Consider the following 26,728-nt stretch of genomic DNA (forward strand, 5'->3'; position numbering starts at 1 on the left):
AGCAGGCTTATCTCAGAGAGTTACATCAGCCTATCTTGTAAGAACAGGGTGAGACATACGATGGAAGAGAGTGGGCGAGGTCCAAATTCTGTCTCCTTGGGTCTTGTACCCAATGCAGGTCAACAGCTCACAGTTGTTGGTCACCGTGGCAACTGCAGAGCATTGGGGACGGATTTGCGGTGCGCGCCGCAGCAACCGAGTTTGATCACGAGAGGTTGGAAACCACAAACCCACAGTGGCCCTCTGGGCTTTGGTGTGAGGTACAGTTCTCACCCTCTTTACCCTCATGTGGCTCGTCTGAGACCAGCGGGACACTCCCCTGTCCCCGTCTGAGAACAAACGGGACACTCCCCTGTCCCAGAGCTGCATGGTCGGAGGCTTGGGAAGTCTCTTGTCCTGCCTGGAACAGAACAGGACCAGCGCCAGGACAGCTGGGATATCACACCCCATCCCTTTTCTATTATTGCCCCCCGTTATAAATACCCTCCATTAGGACGGCCAGCTTGCGGTGAATGCCAGGCCGTCCTGCCCTTGATTGAGCAATATAGTCAAAAGGACCTGCTGGCTGACTCTCTATCTGCTCTGTCTGTGTGAGAGAGGAGAAGAGCTCTGTGGAATGGAATCTCCCAGTCAGTCACTCACCCGGTAAAAGGCCGTCGTCAGGGGCAGCAGGGCGGAGGCGACCGTGTACTCTTCAGAGCTGGAGCAGTCCTGTGGGTCACACAACAGGGGAGAGATGAGGTCAGGACACAGCATGACAATGTTATATCGCTATGGGCCAAGAAGGTCTGGGCAGTGCACCAGTTATATCTCTAAGGGTCTCTCTATGGGTCAAGAAGGTCTGGGCAGTGCACCAGTTATATCTCTATGGGTCTCTCTATGGGTCAAGAAGGTCTGGGCAGTGCACCACTTATATCTCTATGGGTCTCTCTATGGGTCAAGAAGGTCTGGGCAGTGCACCAGTTATATCTCTATGGGCAGTGCACCAGTTATATCTCTAAGGGTCTCTCTATGGGTCAAGAAGGTCTGGGCAGTGCACCTGTTATATCTCTATGGGTCTCTCTATGGGTCAAGAAGGTCTGGGCAGTGCACCACTTATATCTCTATGGGTCTCTCTATGGGTCAAGAAGGTCTGGGCAGTGCACCAGTTATATCTCTATGGGTCAAGAAGGTCTGGGCAGTGCACCAGTTATATCTCTATGGGTCAAGAAGGTCTGGGCAGTGCACCAGTTATATCTCTATGGGTCAAGAAGGTCTGGGCAGTGCACCAGTTATATCTCTATGGGTCAAGAAGGTTCTGGGCAGTGCACCTCTCCAAAAAACATTACGTACGAGCAAAATCGGATAGTCGCTTGCAAAAATTACAAGTCATTTAGTGTAATTTTATCTTCAGGGTTTGCACCAGCCATACTTTCCCTTTCAAGGCCACTGCAGCGTTGGGACATATGCTTCCAATATGCTTATATAATCCTGACAATTGTCAGAATGTTCCAATTTCTCAATTTATTGGTCATTTCATGTTATGCATTCCTGCTCCAGATTACATCCCAGAGTTTCCGGGATCAACATCTACAAACGTATTGAATGAAACCATAGGATTTTGTTGCATAAAATCCAATTGTCTTGTCTTTAAAATGCAACATCTATTAGCCAAGCACCATGGCGAGTCCAAGAAAACAGACATTTAATTTCTCAAACAGCTAGAGCGCAGCTGACAATTTTTTTCTCCTATTTTTACGCCACTCACAGAATCTGTACTGGGGTCTGTCTGAATATAAAATAAGTTGTATTCAATGGAGCATTAGAGATGAGCACGGCATTCCGGTAGATAGTACAATACATCCAGTAGAACTGGGGACTTAAGGTCCAAAATAAAAATGGCTCATATTGAAAACAGAGAGACTGGATGGGAAAGGAGAACATCTGAAAAGGACCCAAAAGAGCTCCACACAGGAAATTGGTACTTATCTCCATGAGCTTTGTTGGGATTTATTTGTTCAACTGGGAAAATCAGAATGGCCGCCGGAAACTTGATTTAAGTCCATGTCAAAACAGCAGAGCTGATCCTGATCTGGTGCTGTGTCTCATAACCCTCACAGGGACCCCAAGGGCAGGGAACATCGTAAATCAAATACATGCACACACACCACCCTAAACACATCTACATTCACAACCCAACTGTCGCACACATATACAACCAAACACTTCATATTCACACATGCATTTGACAAACTTAGCATTTTCACAAAGACGCACACCACACACACACACACACACACACACACACACACACACACACACACACACACACACACACACACACACACACACACACACGATCAGAGCCTCTCATTTTGGCAGGAGAGGGGGGGGGTAAAGGGATTGTGACAGGAATGCTGGACTTGCCAATATTGGATAGGGGGCCTTTTTCATGGATAAATCCCCCATTCCCTCATACCTCACAAAAAACAGAGGAATGTACAGAGAGGAGCAAATGCAAAACATACGGTCTTCAGCTAAACATGAAAGACTGGCCCCCCATGGGCCGAGCGATATACTTTGTTTTCCCCTTGCAGTCGATTTTCAGTTATTTTGGGTTGCGGTTGAACGCTCCAGTTTGGAGAGCCACCAAAGCTTTGTTTACCGGCATCCCTGACAATGCCGCAGGTCACAGAGGTTCAAAGAACCCAGCGAAAACTCTCCAAATAACCCCAGGAGCAGAAGCGCAAGGGCAGAAAAATGGAAACATTTAACAGAGACGTCGTTATTCAGACAAAAAGACCACAAGATCAGAGGAGCCAAGTCTGGGCTAACATTTCATAAAGCATCATTCCACAACACTGTGCTGTAATGCCTTGAGCCGAGCCTGTCAACATCAAAAGGCAGAAGCATTGATTCAGAGCATGAAGAAGTGTCATAAGACCAAGCAGTGCTCTGCTATCTGTAAGAAAACAGACCCATTGTACATGTTCATATTTCATTCTGATACAATCCCGTTTACTTCAGGCGACCTCAGTATCATCTACAAACAGGGCAGCGCTGTAATCTGACAGGGAAAATGCTACGTTTAGGGAAGACATGATGTCTTAGAAGCAGTTATCAAGGTTAGCACCATGATTTACTGTAATTCAGAACTTCCTAGGCCAATAGGTCACAACAAACCCTACTAAGAGTATAAAGACGCCGAACAGTCCGGCTGAAAGAAGGCAGGGAGTGAGGGAGACCCTTTTGTCTGCTGGCCTGCATAGGCTCAACTGCATGTGCTTGGAGTTATTCCTGGTTTATCAGCAGCAGGTATGCCTGTTTAGATTGAGACAGAGGAATGCTGCCGTTTATGATCCGGGACACTGCAGTCGCCGTAGCGCATACGAGCACATGCAAGAGTGCAGGGGCGGGGCGTGCGTGTATAAATGTATGTGCGTAAGCGTATCTGTGTACAGAAGGGTGAGGAGAGCAACGTGCACCCCTGCAGCTCCGCTTAGGAAGGAGGAAGCCGTCTCCCTTCCTCTTTTCTCCGTCTCTTTCGTTCTCTCTCAAGGCTGTGGTTCATGGATGACTCATGGAGTTTTGCCCCTGATAAACACGTAGGTCTATACTACGCAAACAAAGACCCTGGACCCGCACGTTTGACAGACCCCCATGACAGGAAGTGATCAGAGAGCATCTTCCTGCAGACTCCAGACACCTCTCTCCCTTGGCGCTTTCCAGGAACCGTCCGACTGAGACCGGCATTTAAAGCAGAGAAGGGGAGCTGGGGGAGGCTTTTATGAGGCTGCAGTGCTGTGGAACCATAGAGCACGAACCATACTCACTCATCATAAGCTGACTCATTGACAAAACAAGCACAATACTGCACACAGCCGTGCACAAAGACACATACCATACACACAGACAAAGACAGACTAGAAACTATGGTACACTAATCAAATTGAATGTCAGAAGCATGGGATAAATCAGTGTTCGCTTCCTGGCCTGTACTGTGTTCGCTGGCCATGTTTACCTGGTCCTGCTGGCTGACATCCAAGGGGAACGGCTTTATCTGTACATGAGAATGATGCTCGAGAGAACTTCCCAGTGCCTTCGTTATGTTAGCCTGTCCAACCAGTCCAGAGACTGACCCATCTGCAACCCCAAGCAGAGCAGAGGGAGAGCTTTTTCACAGCAAGAACCCACAACTCGTCTCACAGAGGATATTAAAGGAGAGCAGGAGAAGTGGGGGACTCTAAATTAAACCTTAACCAAGTTACTGTCCAAGTCCTGGAGGGAGGTAGGCTGGGGACGCTGTGTGAGACTGTCAAACACACAGCAGACCTCCTAGTACAGAGGAGGGCAAAGAAAACAGCACATGATCTTGCATGAATGGGAATCTGTGGACACTGCTCTCTTTAGCAAAGCAAAGCCATGAGTGCTAAATATCTCTAAAAATGAATCATCTGCTCAACGCTAAAGGAGACTAAACTGCTGGGTGTAACCCTAGATAGCAAGCTGTCATGGTCAAAACAAATACCTCAATGGTTATTAAAATGGGAAGAGGTCTGTCTATGAAAGGGCGTTGCTCTGCCTTCTTGGCATCTCAGTCGACCAGAGGGGTCTAAAGGCTCTAGCTGTCGCACCTGGACTACTGCCCAGCTGTGTGGTCATGTACAGTCGTGGCCAAAAGTTGAGAATGACACAAATATAAATTTTCACAAAGTCTGCTGCCTCAGTTTGTATGATGGCAATTTGCATATACTCCAGAATGTTATGAAGAGTGATCAGATGAATTGCAATTACTTGCAAAGTCCGTCTTTGCCATGCAAATGAACTGAATCCCAGAAATATATTTCCACGGCATTTCAGCCCTGCCACAAAAGGACCAGCTGACATCATGTCAGTGTTGACGAGAACAAGGCTGGAGATCACTCTGTCATGCTGATTGATTTTGAATAACAGACTTGAAGCTTCAAAAGGAGGGTGCTTGGAATCATTCTTCTTCCTCTATCAACCATGGTTACCTGCAAGGAAACACGTGCCATCATCATTGCTTTGCACAAAAAGGGCTTCACAGGCAAGGATATTGATGCCAGTAAGATTGCACCTAAATTAACCATTTATCAGATCATCAAGAACTTCAAGGAAAGTGGTTCAATTGTTGTGAAGAAGGCCTCAGGGCACCCAAGAAAGTCCAGCAAGCGCCAGGACCATCTCCTAAAGTTGATTCAGCTGCGGGATTGGGGCACCACCAGTACAGAGCTTGCTCAGGAATGGCAGCAGGCAGGTGTGAGTGCATCTGCACGAACAGTGAGGCAAAGACTTTGGAGGATGGCCTAGTGTCAAGAAGGGAAGCAAAGAAGCCACTTCTCTCCAGGAAAAACATCAGGGACAGACTGATATTCAGCAAAAGGTACAGGGATTGGACTGCTGAGGACTGGGGTAAAGTCATTTTCTCTGATGAATTCCCTTTCCGATTGTTTGGGGAATCTGGAAAAAAGCTTGTCCGGAGAAGACAAGGTGAGCGCTATCATCAGTCCTGTGTCATGCCAACAGTAAAGCATCCTGAGACCATTCATGTGTGGGGTTGCTTCTCAGCCAAGGGAGCAGGCTCACTCACAACTTTTCCTAAGAATAAAGCCATGAATAAAGAATGGTACCAACACATCCTCCGAGAGCAACTTCTCCCAACCATCCAGGAACAGTTTGGTGACGAACAATCAATCAATCAATCAATCAAATTTATTTTATATAGCCCTTCGTACATCAGCTGATATCTCAAAGTGCTGTACAGAAACCCAGCCTAAAACCCCAAACAGCAAGCAATGCAGGTGAAGAAGCACGGTGGCTAGGAAAAACTCCCTAGAAAGGCCAAAACCTAGGAAGAAACCTAGAGAGGAACCAGGCTATGTACAATGCCTTTTCCAGCATGATGGAGCACCTTGCAATAAGGCAGAAGTGATAACTAAATGGCTCGGGGAACAAAACATAGATATTTTGGGTCCATGGCCAGGAAACCCCCAGACCTTAATCCCATTGAGAACTTGTGGTCAATCCACAAGAGGTGGGTGGACAAACAAAAACCCACAAATTCTGACAAACTCCAAGCATTGATTATGCAAGAATGGGCTGCCATCAGTCAGGACGTGGCCCAGAAGTTAATTGACAGCATGCCAGGGCAGATTGCAAAGGTCTTGAAAAAGAAGGGTCAACACTGCAAATATTGACTCTTTGCATCAACTTAATGTAATTGTCAAAAAAGCCTTTGACACTTATGAAATGCTTGTAATTATACTTCAGCATTCCATAGTAACATCTGACAAAAATATCTAAAGACACTGATGCAGCAACCCCAAAACATCACTGTTCTAGAGGAGATCTGCATGGAGGAATGGGCCAAAATAGAAGCAACAGTGTGTGAAAACCTTGTGAACACTTACAGAAAACGTTTGACCTCTGTCATTGCCAACAAAGGGTATATGACAAAGTATTGAGATAAACTTTAGTTATTGACCAAATACTTATTTTCCACCATAATTTGCAAATAAATTCATTAAAAATCCTACAATGTGATTTTCTGGATTTTTTTTTCTAATTTTGTCTGTCATATTTGAAGTGTACCTATGATGAAAAGTACAGTCCTCTCTCATCTTTTTAAGTGGGAGAACTTGCACAATTGGTGGCTGACTAAATACTTTTTTGCCCCACTGTATTTAGGCATTAATATGGAGATGGTCCACCTTTGCTGCGATTAGCCTCCACTCTTCTGGGAAGGCTTTCCACTAGATGTTGGAACATTACTGTGGGGACTTGCTTCCATTCAGCTGCAAGAGCATTAGTGAGGTCGGGCACTGATGTTGGATGATTAGGTCTGGCTCGCGGTCTGCGTTCCAATTTATCCCAAAGGTGTTCAATGGGGTTCAGGTCAGGGCTATGTGCAGGCCAGTCAAGTTCTTCCACACCGATCGACAAACTATTTCTGTATAGACCTCGCTTTGTGCACGGGGGCATTGTCATGATGAAACAGGAAAGGGCCTTCCCAAAACTGTTGACAGAGTTGGAAGCACAGAATTGCCTAGAATTGAATGCTGTTGCATTAAGATTCCCTTCACTGGAACAAAGATGCCTATCCCAAACCATGAAAAATAGCCCCAGACCATGATTCCTCCTTCACCAAACTTTACAGTTGGCACTATGCATTGAGACAGGTAGCGTTCTCCTGGCATCCACCAAACCCAGATTTGTCCGTCAGACTGCCAGATGATGAAGCATGAGTCATCACTCCATAAAACGTGTTTCTACTGCTCAAGAGTCCAATGGTGGGGAGCTTTACACCACTACAGCCATTGAGCATGGTGATCTTAGGCATGTGTGCGGCTACTTGGCCATGGAAACTCATTTCATGAAGCTGATATTGCTTCCAGAGGCAGTTTGGAACTTGGTAGAGTGTTGCAACTGATGACAGATGATTTCTACGCACTACACTCTTCTACACTCGGCGGTCCCGTTCTGTGAGCTTGTGTGGCTTACCACATCACGGCTGAGCCATTGCTGCTCCTAGACATTTCCAATTCACAATAACAGTACTTACAGTTGACTAGGCAGCTCAAGCAGGGCAGAAATTTGACGAACTGACTTGTTGGAAAGGTGGCATCTTACGACGGTGCCACGTTGAAAGTAACTGAGCTCTTCAGTACAGGCCATTCTACTGCCTACAAGAAAATCTCTTCCACAGTTAATTTTGCATACTAAATCTTGCATAGTTTATTTTGTTTCGGCATATTACGTTGAAAATGACTAATATTGCTTTGATTCAATCACAATTGCCGCAGTAGAAGGAAACGTTGATAGTGTTAACTAAATGGGAAACTGTAGAAAGATGAGTGAAGATCAATCTCGTGCTTCTCTGTGCGGGCTCATATTTCTTCTGCGTGGAAGTGCGAGTTGAGCTGCGCTCCCTCAGCTTCGAGGGAACATTGGTTGTGGGCCCATCTGGCCAATAGCATCACAGCCAGCAGCATAAACTAATCAGCATAAACTAATCTAGAATGGATGGACCTACAACTTTTCTCCTTTGCCCAACAACCCCCTTCAGGTGAAGGAGCACATGTGTGAATGACATTTTGACAGTGTTTTTGAGCACTATAATTCTCTCTGATAGGAAATGTTTGGGATGCCAGGATGCATATACCCCTTTTTCCACAGCAGGACTCTGCTCGCCTGGCCTTGTGCAATGTCCACTTTCAAACCTGCAACAGCTGGAGGGGGAGAGAGGGAGGAGAGGTGCTCTGCACGCACACAGAAACAAATAGGCCCCCCATTAGTGCAAATACTCCAATTAAGGTCAGTCATGTCTTTGAGTCATGCGGCTGTCAAGTAGGAGATAGGACTTAAAACAGCTGCAGAATGTTTACCACATACACAGATAAGATGCGTCCAGCACCGATAGCACTGGCATCCACTTTGGACAGTTTAGTCAGCATCTTACTGTAACAGTTGAGGTCAAAGCATTTGAGGGATGGATGAGTAATGATTTGGTCAGCGCTCGTTGGTTTTCAAAGAAGTGGTGTAAAATGTGTTTGTCTACATGGTCAGGAAGTAGTAACACTGCATGGTCTTCATCTGATACCTCTGGTGATGGCTCAATCAGCCAATCAAATCACTCACACTACACAGACAGACCAGCAGGCCTCCAACGCACTGACGGAAGATCGTATCTCATTAAAATAACAATTGACTCAGAATGACAGTATGGTAAATATTTACTTTGAATATGTCAAATACTTGCAATAAATGAAGAAAAAAAACGGGGTACGGTATGTAAACAAACCTTGAAGCAATTAATGAGAGCAGGGAAAATGAGTCACTAACAGGTTCACTGTCTCTCCAGTAGGGACAAACATGGGGATGTTCTATACCAGAGAATAACATTACCTCAGAAAAAAAGAAAAAGAAAATCTGATTTGTAAGAAAACACAAATTACAATAATGTCCAGTCTTTTGAAGGCTCACTTGGTCCTCCATGGCCTTACAAGTACTTGAGGTGACTTATGTTCTGATTTGAGTGCACTGCTTCAGGAAAGTGTGGAGTTGAGGACGGCCAAGCTGGGGCTCAGTGAATGTACACAGACATCCACTGAGTTACAGTATAGCCTGATTTATAAAGCAAAAAAAGAAAGGTCCCTTTTTCAGGACCCTGTTTTTCAAAGGTAATTTGTAAAAATTAAAATAACTTCACAGATCTTCATTGTAAAGGGTTTAAACACGGTTTCCCATGCTTGTTCAATGAACCATAAACAATGAATTAACGTGCGCCTGTGGAATGGTCGTTAAGACACTAACAGCTTACCCACGGTAGGCAATTAAGGACACAGTTATGAAAACTTAGGACACTAAAGTGGCCTTTCTACTGACTACTGAAAAACACCAAAAGAAAGATGCCCAGGGTCCCTGCTCATCTGTGTGAACATGCCTTAAGCATGCTGCAAGGAGGCATGAGGACCGCAGATGTGGCCAGGGCAATAAATTGCAAAGTCCGTACTGTGAGACGCCTAAGACAGTTCTACAGGGAGACATGACGGACAGCTGATCGTCTGTCCTTGCAGTGACAAACCATGTGTAACAACACCTGCACAGGATCGGTACATCCGAACATCATACCGGCGGGACAGGTACAGGATGGCAACAACAACTGATCGAGTTACACCAGGAACGCACAATCCCTCCATCAGTGCTCAGACTGTACACAATAGACTGAGAGAGGCTGGACTGGGGGCTTGTAGGCCTGTTGTAAGGCAGGTCCTCACCAGACATCACTGGCAACAATGGCGCCTATTGGCACAAACCCACCATCGCCGGACCAGACAGGACTGGCAAAAAGTGCTCTTCACTGACGAGTCGCGGTATCGTCTCACCAGGGGTGATGGTCGGATTCGCGTTTATCATCGAAGGAATGAGCGTTACACCGAGGACTGTACTCTGGAGTGGGATCGATTTGAAGGTGGAGGGTCCGTCATGGTCTGAGGCGGTGTGTCACAGCATCATCGGACTGGTTGTCATTGCAGGCAATCTCAACGCTGTGCGTAACAGGGAAGACATCCTCCTTCCTCATGTGGTAACCTTCCTGCAGGCTCATCCTGACATGACCCTCCAGCAGGACAATGCCACCAGCCATACTGCTCGTTCTGTGCGTGATTTCCTGCAAGACAGGAAGTCAGTGTTCTGCCATGGCCAGCGAAGAGCCCGGATCTCAATCCCATTGATCACGTCTGGGACCTGTTGGATCGGAGGTTGAGGGCTATGGCCATTCCCTCCAGAAATGTCCAGGAACTTGCAGGCGCCTTGGTGGAAGAGTGGGGTAACATCTCACAGCAAGAACTGGGGCAAATCTGGTGCAGTCCATGAGGAGGACTTAATGCAGCTGGTGGCCACACCAGATGCTGACTGTTACTTCTGATTTTGACCCCCCCTTTGTTCAGGGACACATTACACATTATTACATTTCTCTTAGTCACATGTCTGTGGAACTTGTTCAGTTAAAGTCTCAGTTGTTGAATCTTGCTATGTTCATACAAATATTTACACATGTTAAGTTTGCTGAAAATAAACACAGCTGAGTTCAGAACTACTCTGAGTGATGAAATCCCACACCTACTTCCATTCGAAAGGACAATCCCCTCTCTCACCTGGTTGTCTGTCAGTAAGCAGAAACTACTGTACTGTATACACACACTGCTTTGACTCATACTGTAGTAGAGAAACTCTGCAGAACAAACACCGCACCCTGTGGACGAGTGCCCTTTCAAAACAGTTTGAACCTCTAACGCTAGCCTTCTAACAGTCAACAGAGACAGAACAACACATGGAGCATAGCCTAAGAGTGTTGGGCCAGTTACCGAAAGGTTGCTGGTTCAAATCGGGCCATTCTGTCCTTGAACAAGGCAGTTAATCCCCAACAACAACTGCTCCCTGGGCGCCGATGACGTGAACGTCGATTAAGGCATCCCCCCGGTTATATGCGGAAGACACATTTCGGTTGAATGCATTCAGTTGTGCAACTGACTAAGTATCCCCTTTCCCAGTACGCACCCCTACGGTTAGCCCCAAACTGACATGTTACATGTGGCCCATAAACTCTTGATTGGCCTCAGGATGATGATATCATCAGGAATGTGAGATGTTTTTAGATCGAAAAACACATGCCTCCTGTCCCGTTCTAATGAGGCATCATTCTGTCACTGTACTGAGACTGTGGTGCATAGCACACTGTAGAGGTCAACACCCCTAGCTGTGTGGGGTGTTGAGGGATCACACACACGCACACACGCACACACACACACGCGTAGCATAATCACTGGCATCGGTGCAATCTGTGATATCTCCAAGGGCTTTTTGACAGGGAAGGGCGTTGAGAGGAGAGGGGTGCAAGTGAAATACGAGAGTAATTACTGCCGAGGCAATCTGCTATTTCTGTTCCTTTTACAGCCCATCTGAGACAAATCCATGGACCTGGGCTACGGACCAGGACACAGAATCAGGACCAAATAACTGCAAAATGGATGGACCTCTGGCCTGTTGTTGCCTTGGTGAAAATATAGGGGAGAAATAACAATACAGTATTACACCGTAAAGCTAAATGAAATTATAGAGAAATGCTCGCTATATTTTATCTAACCATTTGGCAAGGAAACCCTCGTTCTATTTTAAATACCAGCTCCATGAGTAAAATTATTGCTTATTTGGTTTTGAGAGGCAAAGCAGAGATTAAATCAAAATAAGACGGGAATGTCTGGTGAAATGAGAACCCTGAAGGTTTGGAGATAATATACACACTGGCCTCCATCCATCTACCTTAAAAGGTGAAGTCACTAGGTCACCCGTAGTGCAGTACTATGCTGACAGGCAGTTGATCTCAGATGGGGATGTTTTGGTGTGGAGATGTCCATCTCTAATGGTGGACTCTATCTGCAAGTCTCCATCTGTTGTTTGGGTTTGAATAGTGGTTGTTGAGGAGAGACAGGCGCCCCGGACTGATGCTGATCCGAGTCTTCGTGCCACAGCCAGACAGAACCCCTCTGCTCCCCTCTCTCCAGTCCGTCACCCTCTCCTGACATGTTCCATGTTGTTATGGGAAACCCTGCCAAGTGCCCCCTGGACCAAACACAGTCCTAGAGAGACAGTCTGTATAAGTCCACACGAAGTCACTCCGCAGCACTTGGCTCTAAATAAAAATCCTCTGGTCCAGAGTACACACACTCACACGTGGTTGTTATCCTGACTAATCAACTCTGAAGGTTGGCATTGAATGCATCTCACATGCTTCGCTTCATAGCATCTGTCTAGGGACTCAGTATTCCCAATGCAATGTCACTGAAAATGCTCACGTCCAGTTTGAGGGGGGAAAAAATCCTTTATCTGCAGAAATACTATTAATCGGTTCCTTGAAAAAATAAAAACCTCCACATCAGGATCCCATTTCGGGGAGAAACACAATACATGTCAGACACGCTCGCAAGCCAGCTATCAGATAACACAGCCACATTAAGCAACCTAATAGACAAGCATTTCTACATTGTTCTGTACATTCCAGAACAGTCCGGTATTCGCCAGACAGACCTTGAAACAAAGACGACTAACCTGCAGTTATTATACAGAGTGTCCGGGTGTCATTGTGGTGTCTTTCAACCACTCTGTACCACAGGGAGACTACTGTTAGACCAGCAGCTTCATCACATCACTACCTTGGCTTGGACAGAGTGGGACCTGGACTCAGATACTGAAGACATGCGGTTAGCTATGCATGCAGGGGGTAACTGAAACCAGGTGGTATGGCACATCTCCTAGAACCTGTGTTGCTGACAGGAGCACAGGAAGGGAGAGCATATATACCTCTGTCATGTATAAATTACACAGCCACTGGTTGGCTGGCTGGCTCTTGACCTATTTTATAAGTGGGGAGGCCAGTGACACGTCCAGTGACCTCTGCACACCCAGGCTAAAGGCAGATGGTGAGATTAATTGGCTCGCCGGCCTCGATCATTTGGCCAGAAGAATGCGTGGAATCCAGAGCCACTCCATAAAAGTCACTCTCTGTGAACACTGCTCCGAATCATTAAATCCCCGTGGCTACGGCCATGTGAGGCTGTAAAACATGAGGAACTATCAGAGGCCTCAGCTCTGAGCTCCGGCCCTCCTCTCCGAGCCCTCCTCTCTGAGCCCTCCTCTCCGAGCCCTCCTCTACGAGCCCTCCTCTCCCACCTGATTGATGGCAGAGGGAAACTTTATGGGGCGTGTGCAGCACAGGGAGAGCAGAATAAACCACTAATCGCTTTGTCTAATAACCGAAGTGATAGCGCAAAAACCCAATAGCACCCAAGTAAATCAGACACCAACCTTTTACTAGATATGTGGGGCGCAGCGAGCACTCACTCTTGACAATCTGTCAAACTACTGTAAATGAAGACTAACTTGAGCATAAATCACTGGGAACATACATGATTTGGCCATGCTTCCACCAGCAGCCAAGCATGACTAAGGTAAGGGAGAAGGGCAGTAAGAACATGTATGGTGGAGTAGCAGCACGTGTTGTTGCCAGAGGCCTGTGTACCCGAGGCAGAGCTCTACATCACATTACCCTGCCAGAGCTGTCTGCTTAGCGCTTGGTTAGCCGGCACATTCTCTCGCTGTCTCGTACTGTTTCCATTACAGACAACTTCAGACGCGCTAAATTAGAACCAGTTAAAGCCCATGAAAATACGTCATCGCATCCAGAGTGGGGTTGTTTTAAGGGTAGAGCCTGGAAACAAACTACTGCTTCCTGCTCCTCAAATATTTTGTGGTTTACCTGTTATTGTCTCTGTGAGAACGCTAGGGAACACCCAAGAAAAAAGGCTGCCATCTGACATCTGGATACTTACTGTACATTAGCTATTAGAAAACAGTGTTCCATCCTTTGTAAAAGCAGCACGTTGACATTCAGAGAGACTTTTAGGAGGGATGTTAACTACCTCGTGGAGGGACATACCGTACACTGAACTTTAATAACAGAGCCAGTTGATTTGTTCTGAAAGAGTCACATCACAGACTGGGACAGACTGGCCGAGCTTTGACCCACCTGGAGGGCACAGTTCATCATGCGGATGACGTAGTCAAACTGTTGGTGGTCCAGTATGGCCCGGTTCTGCTGGACGTGCAGACTGAGCTCCTCAGTCAGGCACTGGCGAGCCGCCTTGCCTTTCAGAGCACGCAGCGCAGCCGGCAGGGTCTGGGAACACAGCACAGCCTTTTTTTAACACAAATACCATGTCACACCACAACATACATGAACAAAAACAGTGGGGATAATCATCTTCTGAATTGATTTCTCAACTTCCCAGAACGTTATGTCCCAGAATTCTAGAACCAATCAGGCTACAGCCAAGAAACATAAGCTGGTAGCTCTGCAGGAGCTCAGAGACAGGTACAATAGCAGCTACAGTATTACCAGTCCAAACTGTGAACTGTTGACCTCTGGGAAATATTAATAATACGACACATTTCATACTAATGTCAAACAATGAGAAAATGTGATGGTCATGCGTCTGGGTAATGGTTTTCACATTGGCTGTATAATGTATATTGAGGTGAAGGGTTTATAGGCTCGGGGGGGCGGTTATAGCTGGATGCATGTCTGCCTTATATAACCTGGTTATTACAGCCAGCGGTGCAGGCATAAAGAAACTGGCTCCCTTCCCATTTCATATAGTGCACATGGGACACCCCCATCAATGTTCCTATGGGCTATAGGGGGTGCCACGGTGCGGGGAAATCAAAGAGCATCAGAAAGCAAAACAGCTATGCCATTAACCTCGGTGTTAAAACAATGGGGTTATTTCTGCTGATAACGAGGAGATTATGAGGCTAGTCTAAGTGTTTGATTATCTGTCTCCAGTGTGGCCATGTCTCCCAGCTGGGAGGTATAATTAGCCTGATAGAGTTGAGAGCGCTAACTCCAGACAGACACACACGGTTGCCTGCCTGCTGTAATCGGAGGGATGGATGTCTGTCCAGATGTCTGGGCCATTACAGACGTGGCTGGTTACGCTGTGCTGAGAGACAGGGATTAGGGAGGATGCCGTGCGTCACCTTCTCCGTCTCCTGGGTCTTGTTGTCGAAGATGAAAGAGATGCAGCTCCTCACCACCTCCAGCCTGCGAGCGCTGTTGAACACTGAGCCCATCTTCCCCATGATGGACACTGCACAGATGAGGGGTGAGCAGGTTAGGAATACAAGAGTGGTAGAAATACTAGTTACGCTAGTACAGACGCCATTCAATACTCAGTACTTACAGCTATTAACACATTACAGACAGACTCCTGCCAAGCCATTTGTCTCACACAGGAGCAGACATAGAGTAGAGCTGATGTTTGTGTCTCACGTACCCACGGGAGGGCCGGCGGGCACCACACACTTCCTCTCTGCGCGGGTGGTAGTAGTGATGGCAGCGGCGCTGGGATGCTTGGCCAGGCCCTCCGCCAGCAGCCGCTCCACCTTCTCATCGTCCAGCATGGGGAAGGGCACCACATGCACCCGCAGGTGGGAACCCTCTGTGGGCCGAGGCACTTTCTGGAACGCCATGTGGGGGTTGGGATTCTCCTGTAATGGACCATTCAATAATAAAACATACAGACAAGCACAACACTATCAACATCTGTAACGGCCATAGGACATGCTAGAACACTAAAGAGTACAGAAAGTGCCTAATGTGAACACTATAGCACAGAGGCCCAGTTAACTCACGTTTTTGTACAGTTGGTCAGAGAGTTCCCTCATGTGCTTCTGCAGCTTGGCAGGGCTAGCCGCCCCCTCCTTAAAGCGCTCCATGTCAAAGGCCACCAGCTACAGAACCAACAACAAGTCAGTCAAGCTGTTCCCAAACGATACAATCTCTCAACAAGCCCAGTTTCACACACAACAGTGAAATTAGAAAAACTGTTGCCAAATCAGACTAGAGCTGCAAAACATACCGTCTGGTTACATTAGCCATGTCTGACAGTACCTCATCAAAGAGATCACAGGCTCTGTAAGGCGGACCCCTCTCGGACACGAAGCCAGCGAAGGCCATGCCATCCAGAACCTTGGTCAGGAAGTCATTCTCGATCAGGCCCCTCTGGCCCAGGAAGGCAGTCTGTAAGGGGACAGGGTCAAAGGTTAAATAATGGTAGGTACATAAAGATGTACGTTTAGGACTAACAGCTTTACTTTTCTGAGCTTTTCTTTATTGTTAGAATTGTCTTATCACAATGAACCCAGTCACAAAAGTGAAACAAATGACTGAAGATGTCTATATGCTGAATTAGCCCTGTGGTTCGTGCTAGTGGGTCACCGCAGTCACCGCCTCTCCGATAAAAAAAAAAGCGCAGAGTTTCTGTAGATTTGTGATGAATTCCTGGCCCATAATCCGAGCCATGTGGGGTACTTTGAGGGGGACGTGCTGAGAGGTTACCACGGAGACGCCGCAGACACAAACAAATACAAAACCCAGCGATTTTTTTTTTATTTTAATTTGATACATTTCATATGGCTCATCGCGAGGCCATTGGCCAAGGCTGACAGCACATAACACAAACAAGCAGATAGCATGGTGAAGAGTCATACGGTCAGTCACTAAAGCGCATCAAAAGAACACACACATGCTGAAACAAAACACCTCCAAAACAGCTTTATCAGACAGGATAAGACAGGATAGGAGAGAATCCTCTTGTTCTTGGATTCTCTCCAAACATTCTTTTACAGGTTGAGAGAACAAGAGTTGTTATCTATAAGATAAACATCAGCCTGCACCTATCAAATGTTAATGGGGACAAACAAATTGAATAAGAAAGGTAACCACCGTCATTGCAGTGATCAGTGAAATGTGATCTTTTCCTGGGATTACAGCAGCATATGGGTGACAAACATGCGTCATAATCAGGAGACACATTGAGGGTGTGATGGAGCACATGCCTTCAGTTGGCAATAGGATTCTTGACCCACCCAGATTGAGTTGATCTCACCTTGTGAAAGTGGATAACAGGTTCGGAATGGATGCGGATGAGCTGCAGGCAGGACCTGTAGCCCTGGAAGAGTTGTGCAAACAGCCTGAGGAACACGGCTCGCACCTCCTTATCCTGAAAACACAAGGGAGAGAAGGGAGAGTCACCTCACAGACATGCCATGAATACCACCTTGATAATTCAGTCAAGTTCACATCTTAACGTGATTATTGTACCATCTGAAGAAATGGAAAACCCCACAAAAGTTCACATGTCTGTGCTATTCATAGGTCGGACAAGAGATGCGCGTGCTACAGGAGATATCTCAGAGCAGTGGTGTCCTCCTCATATCACAAACACATGATGTTCTGGGAAAAGGCTCCATCTATTACAATGAGACATGGCCAGGGGTAAAGGTTAAAGACACTGTGTTTACTGGAATGATGGGCCTTACCAACAGTTTGAGGTTGGAGGGGGCTGTGCGAGGGGGTGGGAAGGCATTGTCAGCTATCTCCAGATCAGGATGCAAAACCTGAAAATAATAAAAATGCCTCTTAGTCTTGACTTATTATTTTGTTAGTTCCTAAGTACACTTTTATTGTTCAGATTACATAAACAAATACCCATTACAATAATTTAGACAAGTTACATAAGGACATTCTACAGCTGTTTGCAACAAACCACATTCTCATTATGATCTAATGTGAAATATCCAAGGGTGAGCATTCAGCCTTTACAGACAGAGGCTGTGGTGTGTAACAGGTACGTACCAGAGACAGGGCAGTCTGTGTAGTGTGTAACAGGTATGTACCAGAGACAGGGCAGTCTGTGTGGTGTGTAACAGGTATGTACCAGAGACAGGGCAGTCTGTGTGGTGTGTAACAGGTATGTACCAGAGACAGGGCAGTCTGTGTGGTGTGTAACAGTGGTTCAGGGAGCTGGGACAGGTGGATGCACTCTGGAATCTTTATGGTTCCTCCATCCAGATCAGCTATGATAACGTCCAACTGTAAGACAGACAACACACATCACTAAACAATCCTTTCCAATTAGTTATATTCCGATTTTAGTTGTAGAGCACATTCTACATTACTATGGCAGAGCGTATAAGAGAAACTAAGGCTGAAACCTGCCAAAACAGGCTCTTGGCCAACATAGTGGAGGAGTCACAACTCCCTGAATCTAAGGGACTCAGGAGGCCGTGTCAATCGGCACTTCTCTGTATAAGGAATGTCAGCTCAACATTTCCTTAAAATGTACAATGACTCATATATAAGGCTACATGATTCATAGGCAATATTGGGCAAGCTTTCAATAAATCAGTCTAAATAAAGGTGTGTTTCCCTGGTGTACTGTATTGAATCAGGGTCAGAGGTGGTTCATGTCTGGAGAAGGTGCTAACGATCCCTCACCAGTTCTTGGATCTCGCTCTGGAACATGGAGTGGACGCCGATGATGAAGGGGGTGGGTGAGCTCAGCACCTCTAGCAGCCGTGACGGCAGGATGGGGATGTATGGGTAACTGAGTTTCAAACAGGAGACGACAGTGAGGAAACACACCATTTGCCAGGTCAAATTCTACATCAACGTGTGGTACTCAGTAAACCAGAGAATAATCTTTCAAGTACATTTACATTCCAGTCATTTAGCAGACACACTTATCCAGAGCAACTTACAGGAAGTGTATTAAACTTAAAGACATATGAGAACAGATAACCAAGACCACTTTGGGAGGTTGTTCTGTTTTGTCACAAAATGTCAGAAAGTCAGATGGCAACGCAATCAACATCTTAATATGTTTGAACTTTCAATGGACTCATAATCAAAGCCAGCCTAAGTGTAACAATTTTTACTGAGAAACAAACAAATAACGATAATAAGAAACGTCATCATTTAATTCATACTTGGTGCAAGGCAAGTCGTGTCAATAGCCGAGGTGTAATGCGGACTGATGGGGGAATGTGGAGACTGACGGGCCAATCACGTACCTGTATTTGAGGGGGAACATGAGTGCCTCCAGGGCACGCGACGCCTCCCCTAGTCTCTGGTAGCTCGTAGAATGGAACAAAACCTTGTGTTCGGTCAGAACCGCACAGAAAAGACTCAGAACATTCTGGATTCCTGGCAGAAGAAAGTAGAGAGAATGTGTAATTAATGAGGTATTCGTTTGGACAAATGATAAAAAGAAAACATACTGTTGGGGGTGGATTTTATTTCTAAGCTGAGCAAACACTACTCAGTAAATTATATTTCTTTGGGGTGTTAGAATGTGGTGTTTTCAATCATATGTGACTAGTTTGTTGAAATTATTGGAGTAAAGATCTGTTTTGCAGAAGAGCCCGGATCTCAATCCCACTGAACACGTCTGGAACCTGTTGGATCAGAGGGTGAGGGCTAGGGCCATTCCACCCAGAAATGTTTGGGGGGAATGGCAGGTGCCTTGGCAGAATTTGCAGGTGCCTTGGTGGAAGAGTGGGGTAACATCTCACAGCAAGAACTGGCAAATCTGGTGAAGTCCATGAGGAGATGCACTGCAGTACTTAATGCAGCTGGTGGCCACAGCAGATAATGACTGTTACTTTTGATTTTGACCCCTCCCCTTCTTTAACAGAAATTGAATAATGTGTCCCTGAACAGTCACATGTCTTTGGAACTTGTTCAGTTTATGTCTCAGTTGTTGAATCTTGTTATGTTCATACAAATATTTACACATGTTAAGTTTGTGAAAATAAACACAGTTTACAGTGAGAGGCAGTTTCTTTTTTTGCTGAGTTTATTATACACAGGCGTACAAAACATTAGGCTTTCCATGACAGACTGAATAGGTGAATCTATGATCCCTTATTGATGTCACTTGTTAAACCCATTTCAATCTGTGTAGATGAAGGGGAGTAGACAGTATAAAGAAGGATTTTTTAAACCTTTAGACACAGAGATTGTGTATGCATGCCATTCAGAGGGTGAATGAGCAAGACAAAATATTTAAGTGCCTTTGAACGGGGTATGGTAGTAGGTGCCAGGTGCACCGGTTTGAGTGTGTTAAGAACTGCAATGCTGCAGGGTTGTTTAAGCTCAACAGTTTCCCGTGTGTATCAAGAACGGTCCACCACCCAAAGAATATCCAGCCAACTTGACAACTGTGGGAAGCATTGGAGTCAACATGGGCCAGCATCCATGTTGAGCTCTTTCAACACCTTGTGGAGTCGATGCCCTGACAAATGGAGGCTGTTCTGAGGGGCAAAAGGGTGTTCCTAATGTTTTGCACACACAGTGTATATAATTAATGATAAGTAAATACAATCTCAAAAATAGCCAGAGGAAATGACACGCTATGAGACAATATAAATAATATGTCAAATTCCAATATGACAGTCCAGTCAAATTCTCAAGTTTACAGTTCCTGTTATTGTTTCCTATCAACCTAGTGGTAGACCAATCTATCACTCATTACAGAGATAAAGACAACGGCACACTGGCAGACATATCTGCAGTCCACAACAAACTGAGGTCCCTGAATCTGTGTCTGCCTCCAGCTCAGATAGACCCTGATAAACAGGAATGGGAACATGAACATTGTCTGTTCCGTTGTTGACTGACCTGGATCTCTTACAGCGACATAGGCTTGTTACATTCTATGTCACCTCAACATGACTTCCTGTGTGGAAGTGTATAGGTCTGAGGGGACTAACCTGGCATTTTTGCACTTGGCAGCCAATTATGTTTCACAATGGCCTCCTGAGGTAAGCAGCCTGGCTTGTTTAGTGCCATTGAGGTGTTTACATATCTATGGGAAACAGCAACACATTTCCGACCCTAAAAAACAAGAGACAGACCGGGCCAAGACAAAGGCAGCAAACAACAAACAGCCCAGCAGCCTGTCCAGGGCCTGTCCATTCTATCCCTTTGGGGGCCACACTTCCTGTGCAGTGTGACATGTTGGACGGACATTCCTCTGGGATGACCTCTGGACACAGTTGTGCGTGGACATGCTACACGTTTCCTCACCACCCACTAGGTCTGGGCCTTTTCCCCCAGGTCTTGTTTGGTCATAAGGTGGACAGAATAACTTAGTACCTGACAGGCTGGGAGAGAGACAAAGTCCATCACACAAGGGGTGGGGGTGGGTGCAATGTAGACTACTGTAAGTTGTACTGTATTTCATGTTATAACTCAAATCTGTGTTTAATCATTTGTTCTTACAGATTTGACTGACGGTCATGATGAATCACATGCATTTAGCATGTTACACTAAACACATGACTTTAAAATAGACCCTCCAAGCAGAGGAGGAAAAGAGGACACAGGCCAGCCCACATGGAGAGCAAATATGTTGCTGATTCATGAAATAGAATCATGGAAGTATGAGAGATTATAAATAATGAGAGAATATGTTCTGACATATGATCCGGCCTTTGGGCTGTGCAGTGGTTGCATCGTCACGATACTCAAACACGCGCAGTGTTTCCCCTATCATTTTCTTCTGGCAGCAAAGGTAGAACGAATGTGAGAAGGTCACTTGTGATGACATTTTGAAAGGACATTCTACCCCAAAAAATGAGGAAAATAAAACATGTAAATGTTGACACCATCTGAAATAACCTTCAGCTCAACTGATGTAGCATAGTGGCTTTAAAGCCCCCATGCAGTCTTTGTAAAACAAAACAAATCAATCAATCAATCAATCACCACTGTAGGTCTAATAAATCACTGTGTTTTTATTTAATAACTCCAAAATATATTTCTAAGTTTTATCCCTGAGGCTCCTTTGGACGTTAGGAAACAATTTTGACGATACTGTATTTACATACACAGCCCTGATTGGGCTGATAGGATGGTCTAGACTCTCGAGCCCCGCCCCTTACCTAGACGAACAGTCATTGGTCTATTATAATCAGATCACATTGTGACGTAATCATGTGGACCAAAAAGTTCCACCTGAAGACGCTGAAATTCCAGGAATATTTCCCCCCCCAAACAGCTCTTACATAAAAGGCCATTATCATAATATTCACAATTTCAGAGTGTTATTTTACCTCATAGTGTGGAAATATATATATTTAAAAAAGGATAATTACATTTTTAACTGCACAGACCCTTTAAATGAATAGGCTGAAGCATGGGGTTGCCCATCTGCATTTACTTAATTGAAAAATCTCAAGACTCTAAATGCACCCAACGCTACTTGGTACAAATAAACATTGTAACTAATCACACTCCGATCTTAAAATTGCGTCTTGGCAAAGATAAAATCAAAAAACGTGGCGGCAACAAATTAACAGCAGCGGCCCGCCCCTGCTAAATTAATATAGGGGGAACACTGATTCTGCACTCAGAACATACTCTCAGCCTGCATTGTATAACAACAGTGATGGATGGGAGATGCAAGGTGCTTCGCTTACACGAGACGCATGATCTGATCACTTCTGGTGCTGTTGGAATGCCTATCCTTCATATGATATCATGCAGTACTGATCAGTTCTTACAGGACATCGGTCACATCACCTGTAGCCCAAGAACATGACAGAGAGCATCTCTTAAGAGTTACATGCAGTCCTATACAAGGGTACTGTAAGCAAACAGCAATGGCGTGAGGTGCCCAGGCCTCTCTGTCTGCCCGTCATCTTCATCGGTCAGGGACAGGGGCCATGTTCAGATCCAGCATGGAGGGGAATGGACACACTACTGTACACATCACAACACACAGAGACATTCCTCCTGATGGTTGGACTGAGCTGCACAATAACAAGCCCCATGTCCTCCTGTGACTCCAAAAACAGCTGTCTAGACCTGAGGAGTTTAGACCTATCCTCTATCAAACTCCGGGTAAATTCAAAACTTTGGAATGTCAAATTTAGAGAGAGACGTATGAATTGGGTCAGTTTTATTAGCTTTTGGACTGTTCCTGGATAACATGTGCAGTATTTGGTAACAAAAACAAAGAAGGTGAGGACTGACACAAACCATGGCTGAGGACAATGTCAAGGTACAGGCCATCTCTGTGTTTATACAGGTTGGCTACAAACACATGGCTTGAACATGACCCTGCTCACTTGTGTATCGGTAAAGTGCCCCCCCTCCCCCCCAAATTAAACACAAAGGAGCATGCAAACTATTATTGAATTCCTCAAGGGGTTCAGGGCCTAATGCTTACAAGAAACATAATCCATTTAGTTTTGTAACACATTCTTCTAATCACACTAAATAAGGGCCTATTTCCCATTACAAAAAAAAAGCATCAGAAAAATTGGATTGGATTTCACTTATTTACGAACTCGCCCCCAACATCAGCCCCTGGAATGTAGACTTGACTTCTGCAGTGATTTGTGTGTATTAGAACCACATACTTGAGTCCAGTGTATGCACGAATGCAGTGAGCAGGAATTTGGGACAATATAAGGTAACCACGTGAAGCCACCAACCCACAGCAAAGCTATGTCATGTGTACAAGAATGCAAAACAGACTAACGCAAATCCTAGTAAAGGAGTATACATACAGTGCCTTGAGAAAGTATTCACACCCCTTGACTTTTTCTACATTTTGATGATACAAAGTGGGATTAAACTGGATTTAACTATTATTATTTTCAAAATTCTTCAAGCTCTGTCAAATTAGATGTTGATCAATGCTAGACAACCATTTTCAGGTCTTGCCATCAACTTCAAGCAGCTTTAAGTCAAAACTAACTCGGGAACATTCACAGTCTTCTTGGTAAGCAAATCCAGTGCATAGTTGGCCTTGTGTTTTAGGTTATTGTCCTGCTGAAAGGTTAATTCATCTCTCAAAGTCTGGTGGAAAGCACACTGAACCAGGTTTTACTCTAGGATTTGCCTATGCTTAGCTCCATTCCGTAAATTTTTTTACAGTGAAAATCTCCCCAGTCCTTAACAATTACAACCATAACATGATGCAGCCACCACCATGTTTGAAAATATGGAGAGTGTTACTCAGTAATGTGTTGCATTGGAATTGCCTCAAACATAACACTTTGTGTTCAGGACAAAATTGAATTGCTTTGACACATTTTTTGCAGTATTACTTTTGTGCCTTATTGGAAACAGGACGCATATGTTTTGGTATATTTTACTCTGTGCAGGCTTCCTTCTTTTCACTTTGTGAATTAGGTTGGTATTGTGGAGTAACTACAATGTTGTTGATCAATCCTCAGTTTCCTCCTATCACAGCCATTCAACTCTGTAACTGTTTTAAAGTCACCATTGGCCTCGTGGTGAAATCCCTGAACGGTTTCCTTCCTCTCCGGCAACTGAGTTAGGAAGGACGCCTGTATCTTTGTAGTTACTGGGTGCATTGACACCCCATCCAAAGTGTAATTAATAACTTCACCATGCTCAAAGGGATATTCAATGTATTCAATGTTTTTATTTTTACCCATCTACCAGTAGGTGCCCTTCTTTGCGAGGCATTGGAAAACCTCCCTGGTCTTTGTGGTAGAATCCGTGTTTGAAATGTACTGCTCGACTGAGGGACCTTACCGATAATTGTACGTGTGGGGTACAGAGATGAAGTAGACATTCAGAAATCATGTTAAACAGTGAGTCTATGTAACATATTATGGTTGAATACTTATTGACTCAAGACATTTCAGCTTTTCATTTTTTATTTATTTGAAAACATAAATAAAAAAATTTAAAAAAAAATCCACTTTGATATTATGGGGTATTGTGTGTAGGTAGGCCAGTGACCCCAAAAAATCTACATTTGATCAATTTTAAATTCAAGCTGTAACACAACAAAATGTGGAAAAAGTCAAGGGGTGTGAATACTTCCTGAAGGCACTGCACATGTTCATTTCTACAGCATCTAACCCAACTGCTTAGTGGCTATTCAGTTTGAGAGTTTAAAATTGTGATTTGGACAGATGCTTTATTCATAACCATGTGATCGTCCGCGTAGTAACTCTAAACCTCTTAATGTTGGAGTTGAACCTAAAAAGGTTTAATACCATCAAGGATCAATACCGGATAACCTGTCATACAACTAAGCTACTTACTAAAATAAACAAAGAAAACGATGCAAACAATATGATTAAGAGGGATGTTCCTAATATCTGGTACTACAGTTCGTATTCAGCTGTCAGGTTATTTGAGCCGACCCGCGTAAGCATGTTACCAGGAAGCATAAGCTAAATTACAATGTGAGCAGTGTATACTGTGACTGTACGTGACCAACAGGCAGAGCAGCATAGAGCTACTGTACTGCAACTAAGTAGACCCGATGCAGACCAGACTGGAAATAACGGAAGGAACATGATGGTGCCATAAAGTGGAGTCGAGTTCATGGAGTTTGGGTTTGACTGGTGGTACTGTAGTGTAGTAATGAGGAAGCAGAAGCCCAGTGACATACCAAGTTGCTGGAAGAGCAGGGCCACACTCTTGCATGTAACAGGCAGGTTGTCATTCAGAGGGGTTTGGATTAGCTGTCGGTCGCCAGCTCCCAGGGAAAACAATTTCTGTGGGGAAAAACACCAAAGTGAAAAGTCATAGGTTATATGAAAAACCATTGGATGGGTCTATCATAGAACTAGACAAGACTGTACAACAGTTTCAGAGACAGACATTTTTTTTCAACAGACATCAAAACATGTTTTCATGGTAATGTATATATCATTAGGAAACTGAACAAGACTGTAACTCAAAACAAGGCCAAAGGTCATATACGCAAGGGAGAAATGACAGTACAATGGCAGTTAAGGGATCCACTGTGTGAGTTTTTTTGACGATCTCCCAGAAAAATGAATAAAACACGTGTTGTTGAACCCGATGGACATCGCAGCTGCATGACTGAATTAGCCTTTTGAGTCAGTCCGGCGGCAATGGGAGAAACCTCAATTGCATGTTAACCTAAATTTCACTGGCACGGCACAACGCCTCTGCAAACCAATAGGGACAGCAGCGTCCGTCGCTGTATCCAGTGTGGCTGAGGGTAGAGAAGTAAGCGCACAGTGGAAACAGTGTGTTCGCGTGAACGCAATCAGTACGTCTAATTCAGCTAAACCAATGTTGAACATGATAGGGAGACAGACAGTGGTTCAACGGAGCTTGGCTTTTAACCTGAAGAAGATCCTAGTGGATTGAAACATGGTCAATGAAGGTCTTAATTGGGAGCATAGCCTTTCTGTTATTTTCAACTGAGTTTGAACCAGCTAGAGAACAACTCTGTTCCCTGATTCATGACATTCCTTCATGTTTGACAGTCTGTTGAAGGATGAGTTTGTTCCACTCCTGAGGTTTCTAACTCATGTTGTGTCACTACAGCCGAAAGCCCTTGGCTCTGCGGGGAGCGGCGATAGTTTCAGGAGGAACACTGGCATGTGTTGGTTGGTAAATTACATCAAAAACACTCAAATTACACTAAGGTTCAGGATGTGAACTTAACCATGGGTCACATTCCTTCCCCTTTACAAACACAGATGAAATATTGTCCCGTTTTTTAAAGCCACATTGATCACTATTGTCTAGACTTTAAGGGAGCAGACCAGTGTAGGGTTTTGGTTATACTGTAGGACAGCTTCAGATGTGGTTTTTAATAACCTAGTGAGATGTGAAAATATAAAAACAGGCCCCCTACTTTGTTTTTTTTCTACCCTAGCTTCACTAAGTAATGTCATCAGAAGAGCAGCTAGAAAAACAAAATAGTATTATGAGGACATTTCTGCGCGCGGTGGTACAGCAATCTATGGCACCATCTAGATGAGGAATGCATGATTGAATGGAAAGCAAACGCACATG

The 26,728-nt window shown here is 44.9% G+C and overlaps 1 protein-coding gene across 4 annotated transcripts in view; it reads right to left on the reverse strand.

The window, feature by feature from the left end:
- The window catches only part of LOC110506476 (myotubularin-related protein 13), a 145,939-nt gene that overhangs the window by 42,803 nt on the left and 76,408 nt on the right, over nt 1-26,728 (reverse strand). For all 4 annotated transcript variants that reach the window (XM_036963284.1, XM_036963283.1, XM_036963282.1 and 1 more), the window contains exons 6-17: nt 25,344-25,449; nt 18,970-19,102; nt 18,395-18,503; nt 17,876-17,989; nt 17,437-17,514; nt 17,004-17,117; nt 16,007-16,135; nt 15,748-15,846; nt 15,390-15,603; nt 15,094-15,203; nt 14,084-14,233; nt 643-711 (exon numbers count right to left, since the gene is read on the reverse strand). In XM_036963284.1, coding sequence (XP_036819179.1) covers nt 643-711; nt 14,084-14,233; nt 15,094-15,203; nt 15,390-15,603; nt 15,748-15,846; nt 16,007-16,135; nt 17,004-17,117; nt 17,437-17,514; nt 17,876-17,989; nt 18,395-18,503; nt 18,970-19,102; nt 25,344-25,449 — 1,425 coding nt within the window. The remainder of the gene's footprint in view (nt 1-642; nt 712-14,083; nt 14,234-15,093; nt 15,204-15,389; nt 15,604-15,747; nt 15,847-16,006; nt 16,136-17,003; nt 17,118-17,436; nt 17,515-17,875; nt 17,990-18,394; nt 18,504-18,969; nt 19,103-25,343; nt 25,450-26,728) is intronic.

This window comes from Oncorhynchus mykiss, chromosome 26 (genome assembly GCF_013265735.2).
Source record: "Oncorhynchus mykiss isolate Arlee chromosome 26, USDA_OmykA_1.1, whole genome shotgun sequence".
NCBI lineage: Eukaryota > Metazoa > Chordata > Actinopteri > Salmoniformes > Salmonidae > Oncorhynchus > Oncorhynchus mykiss.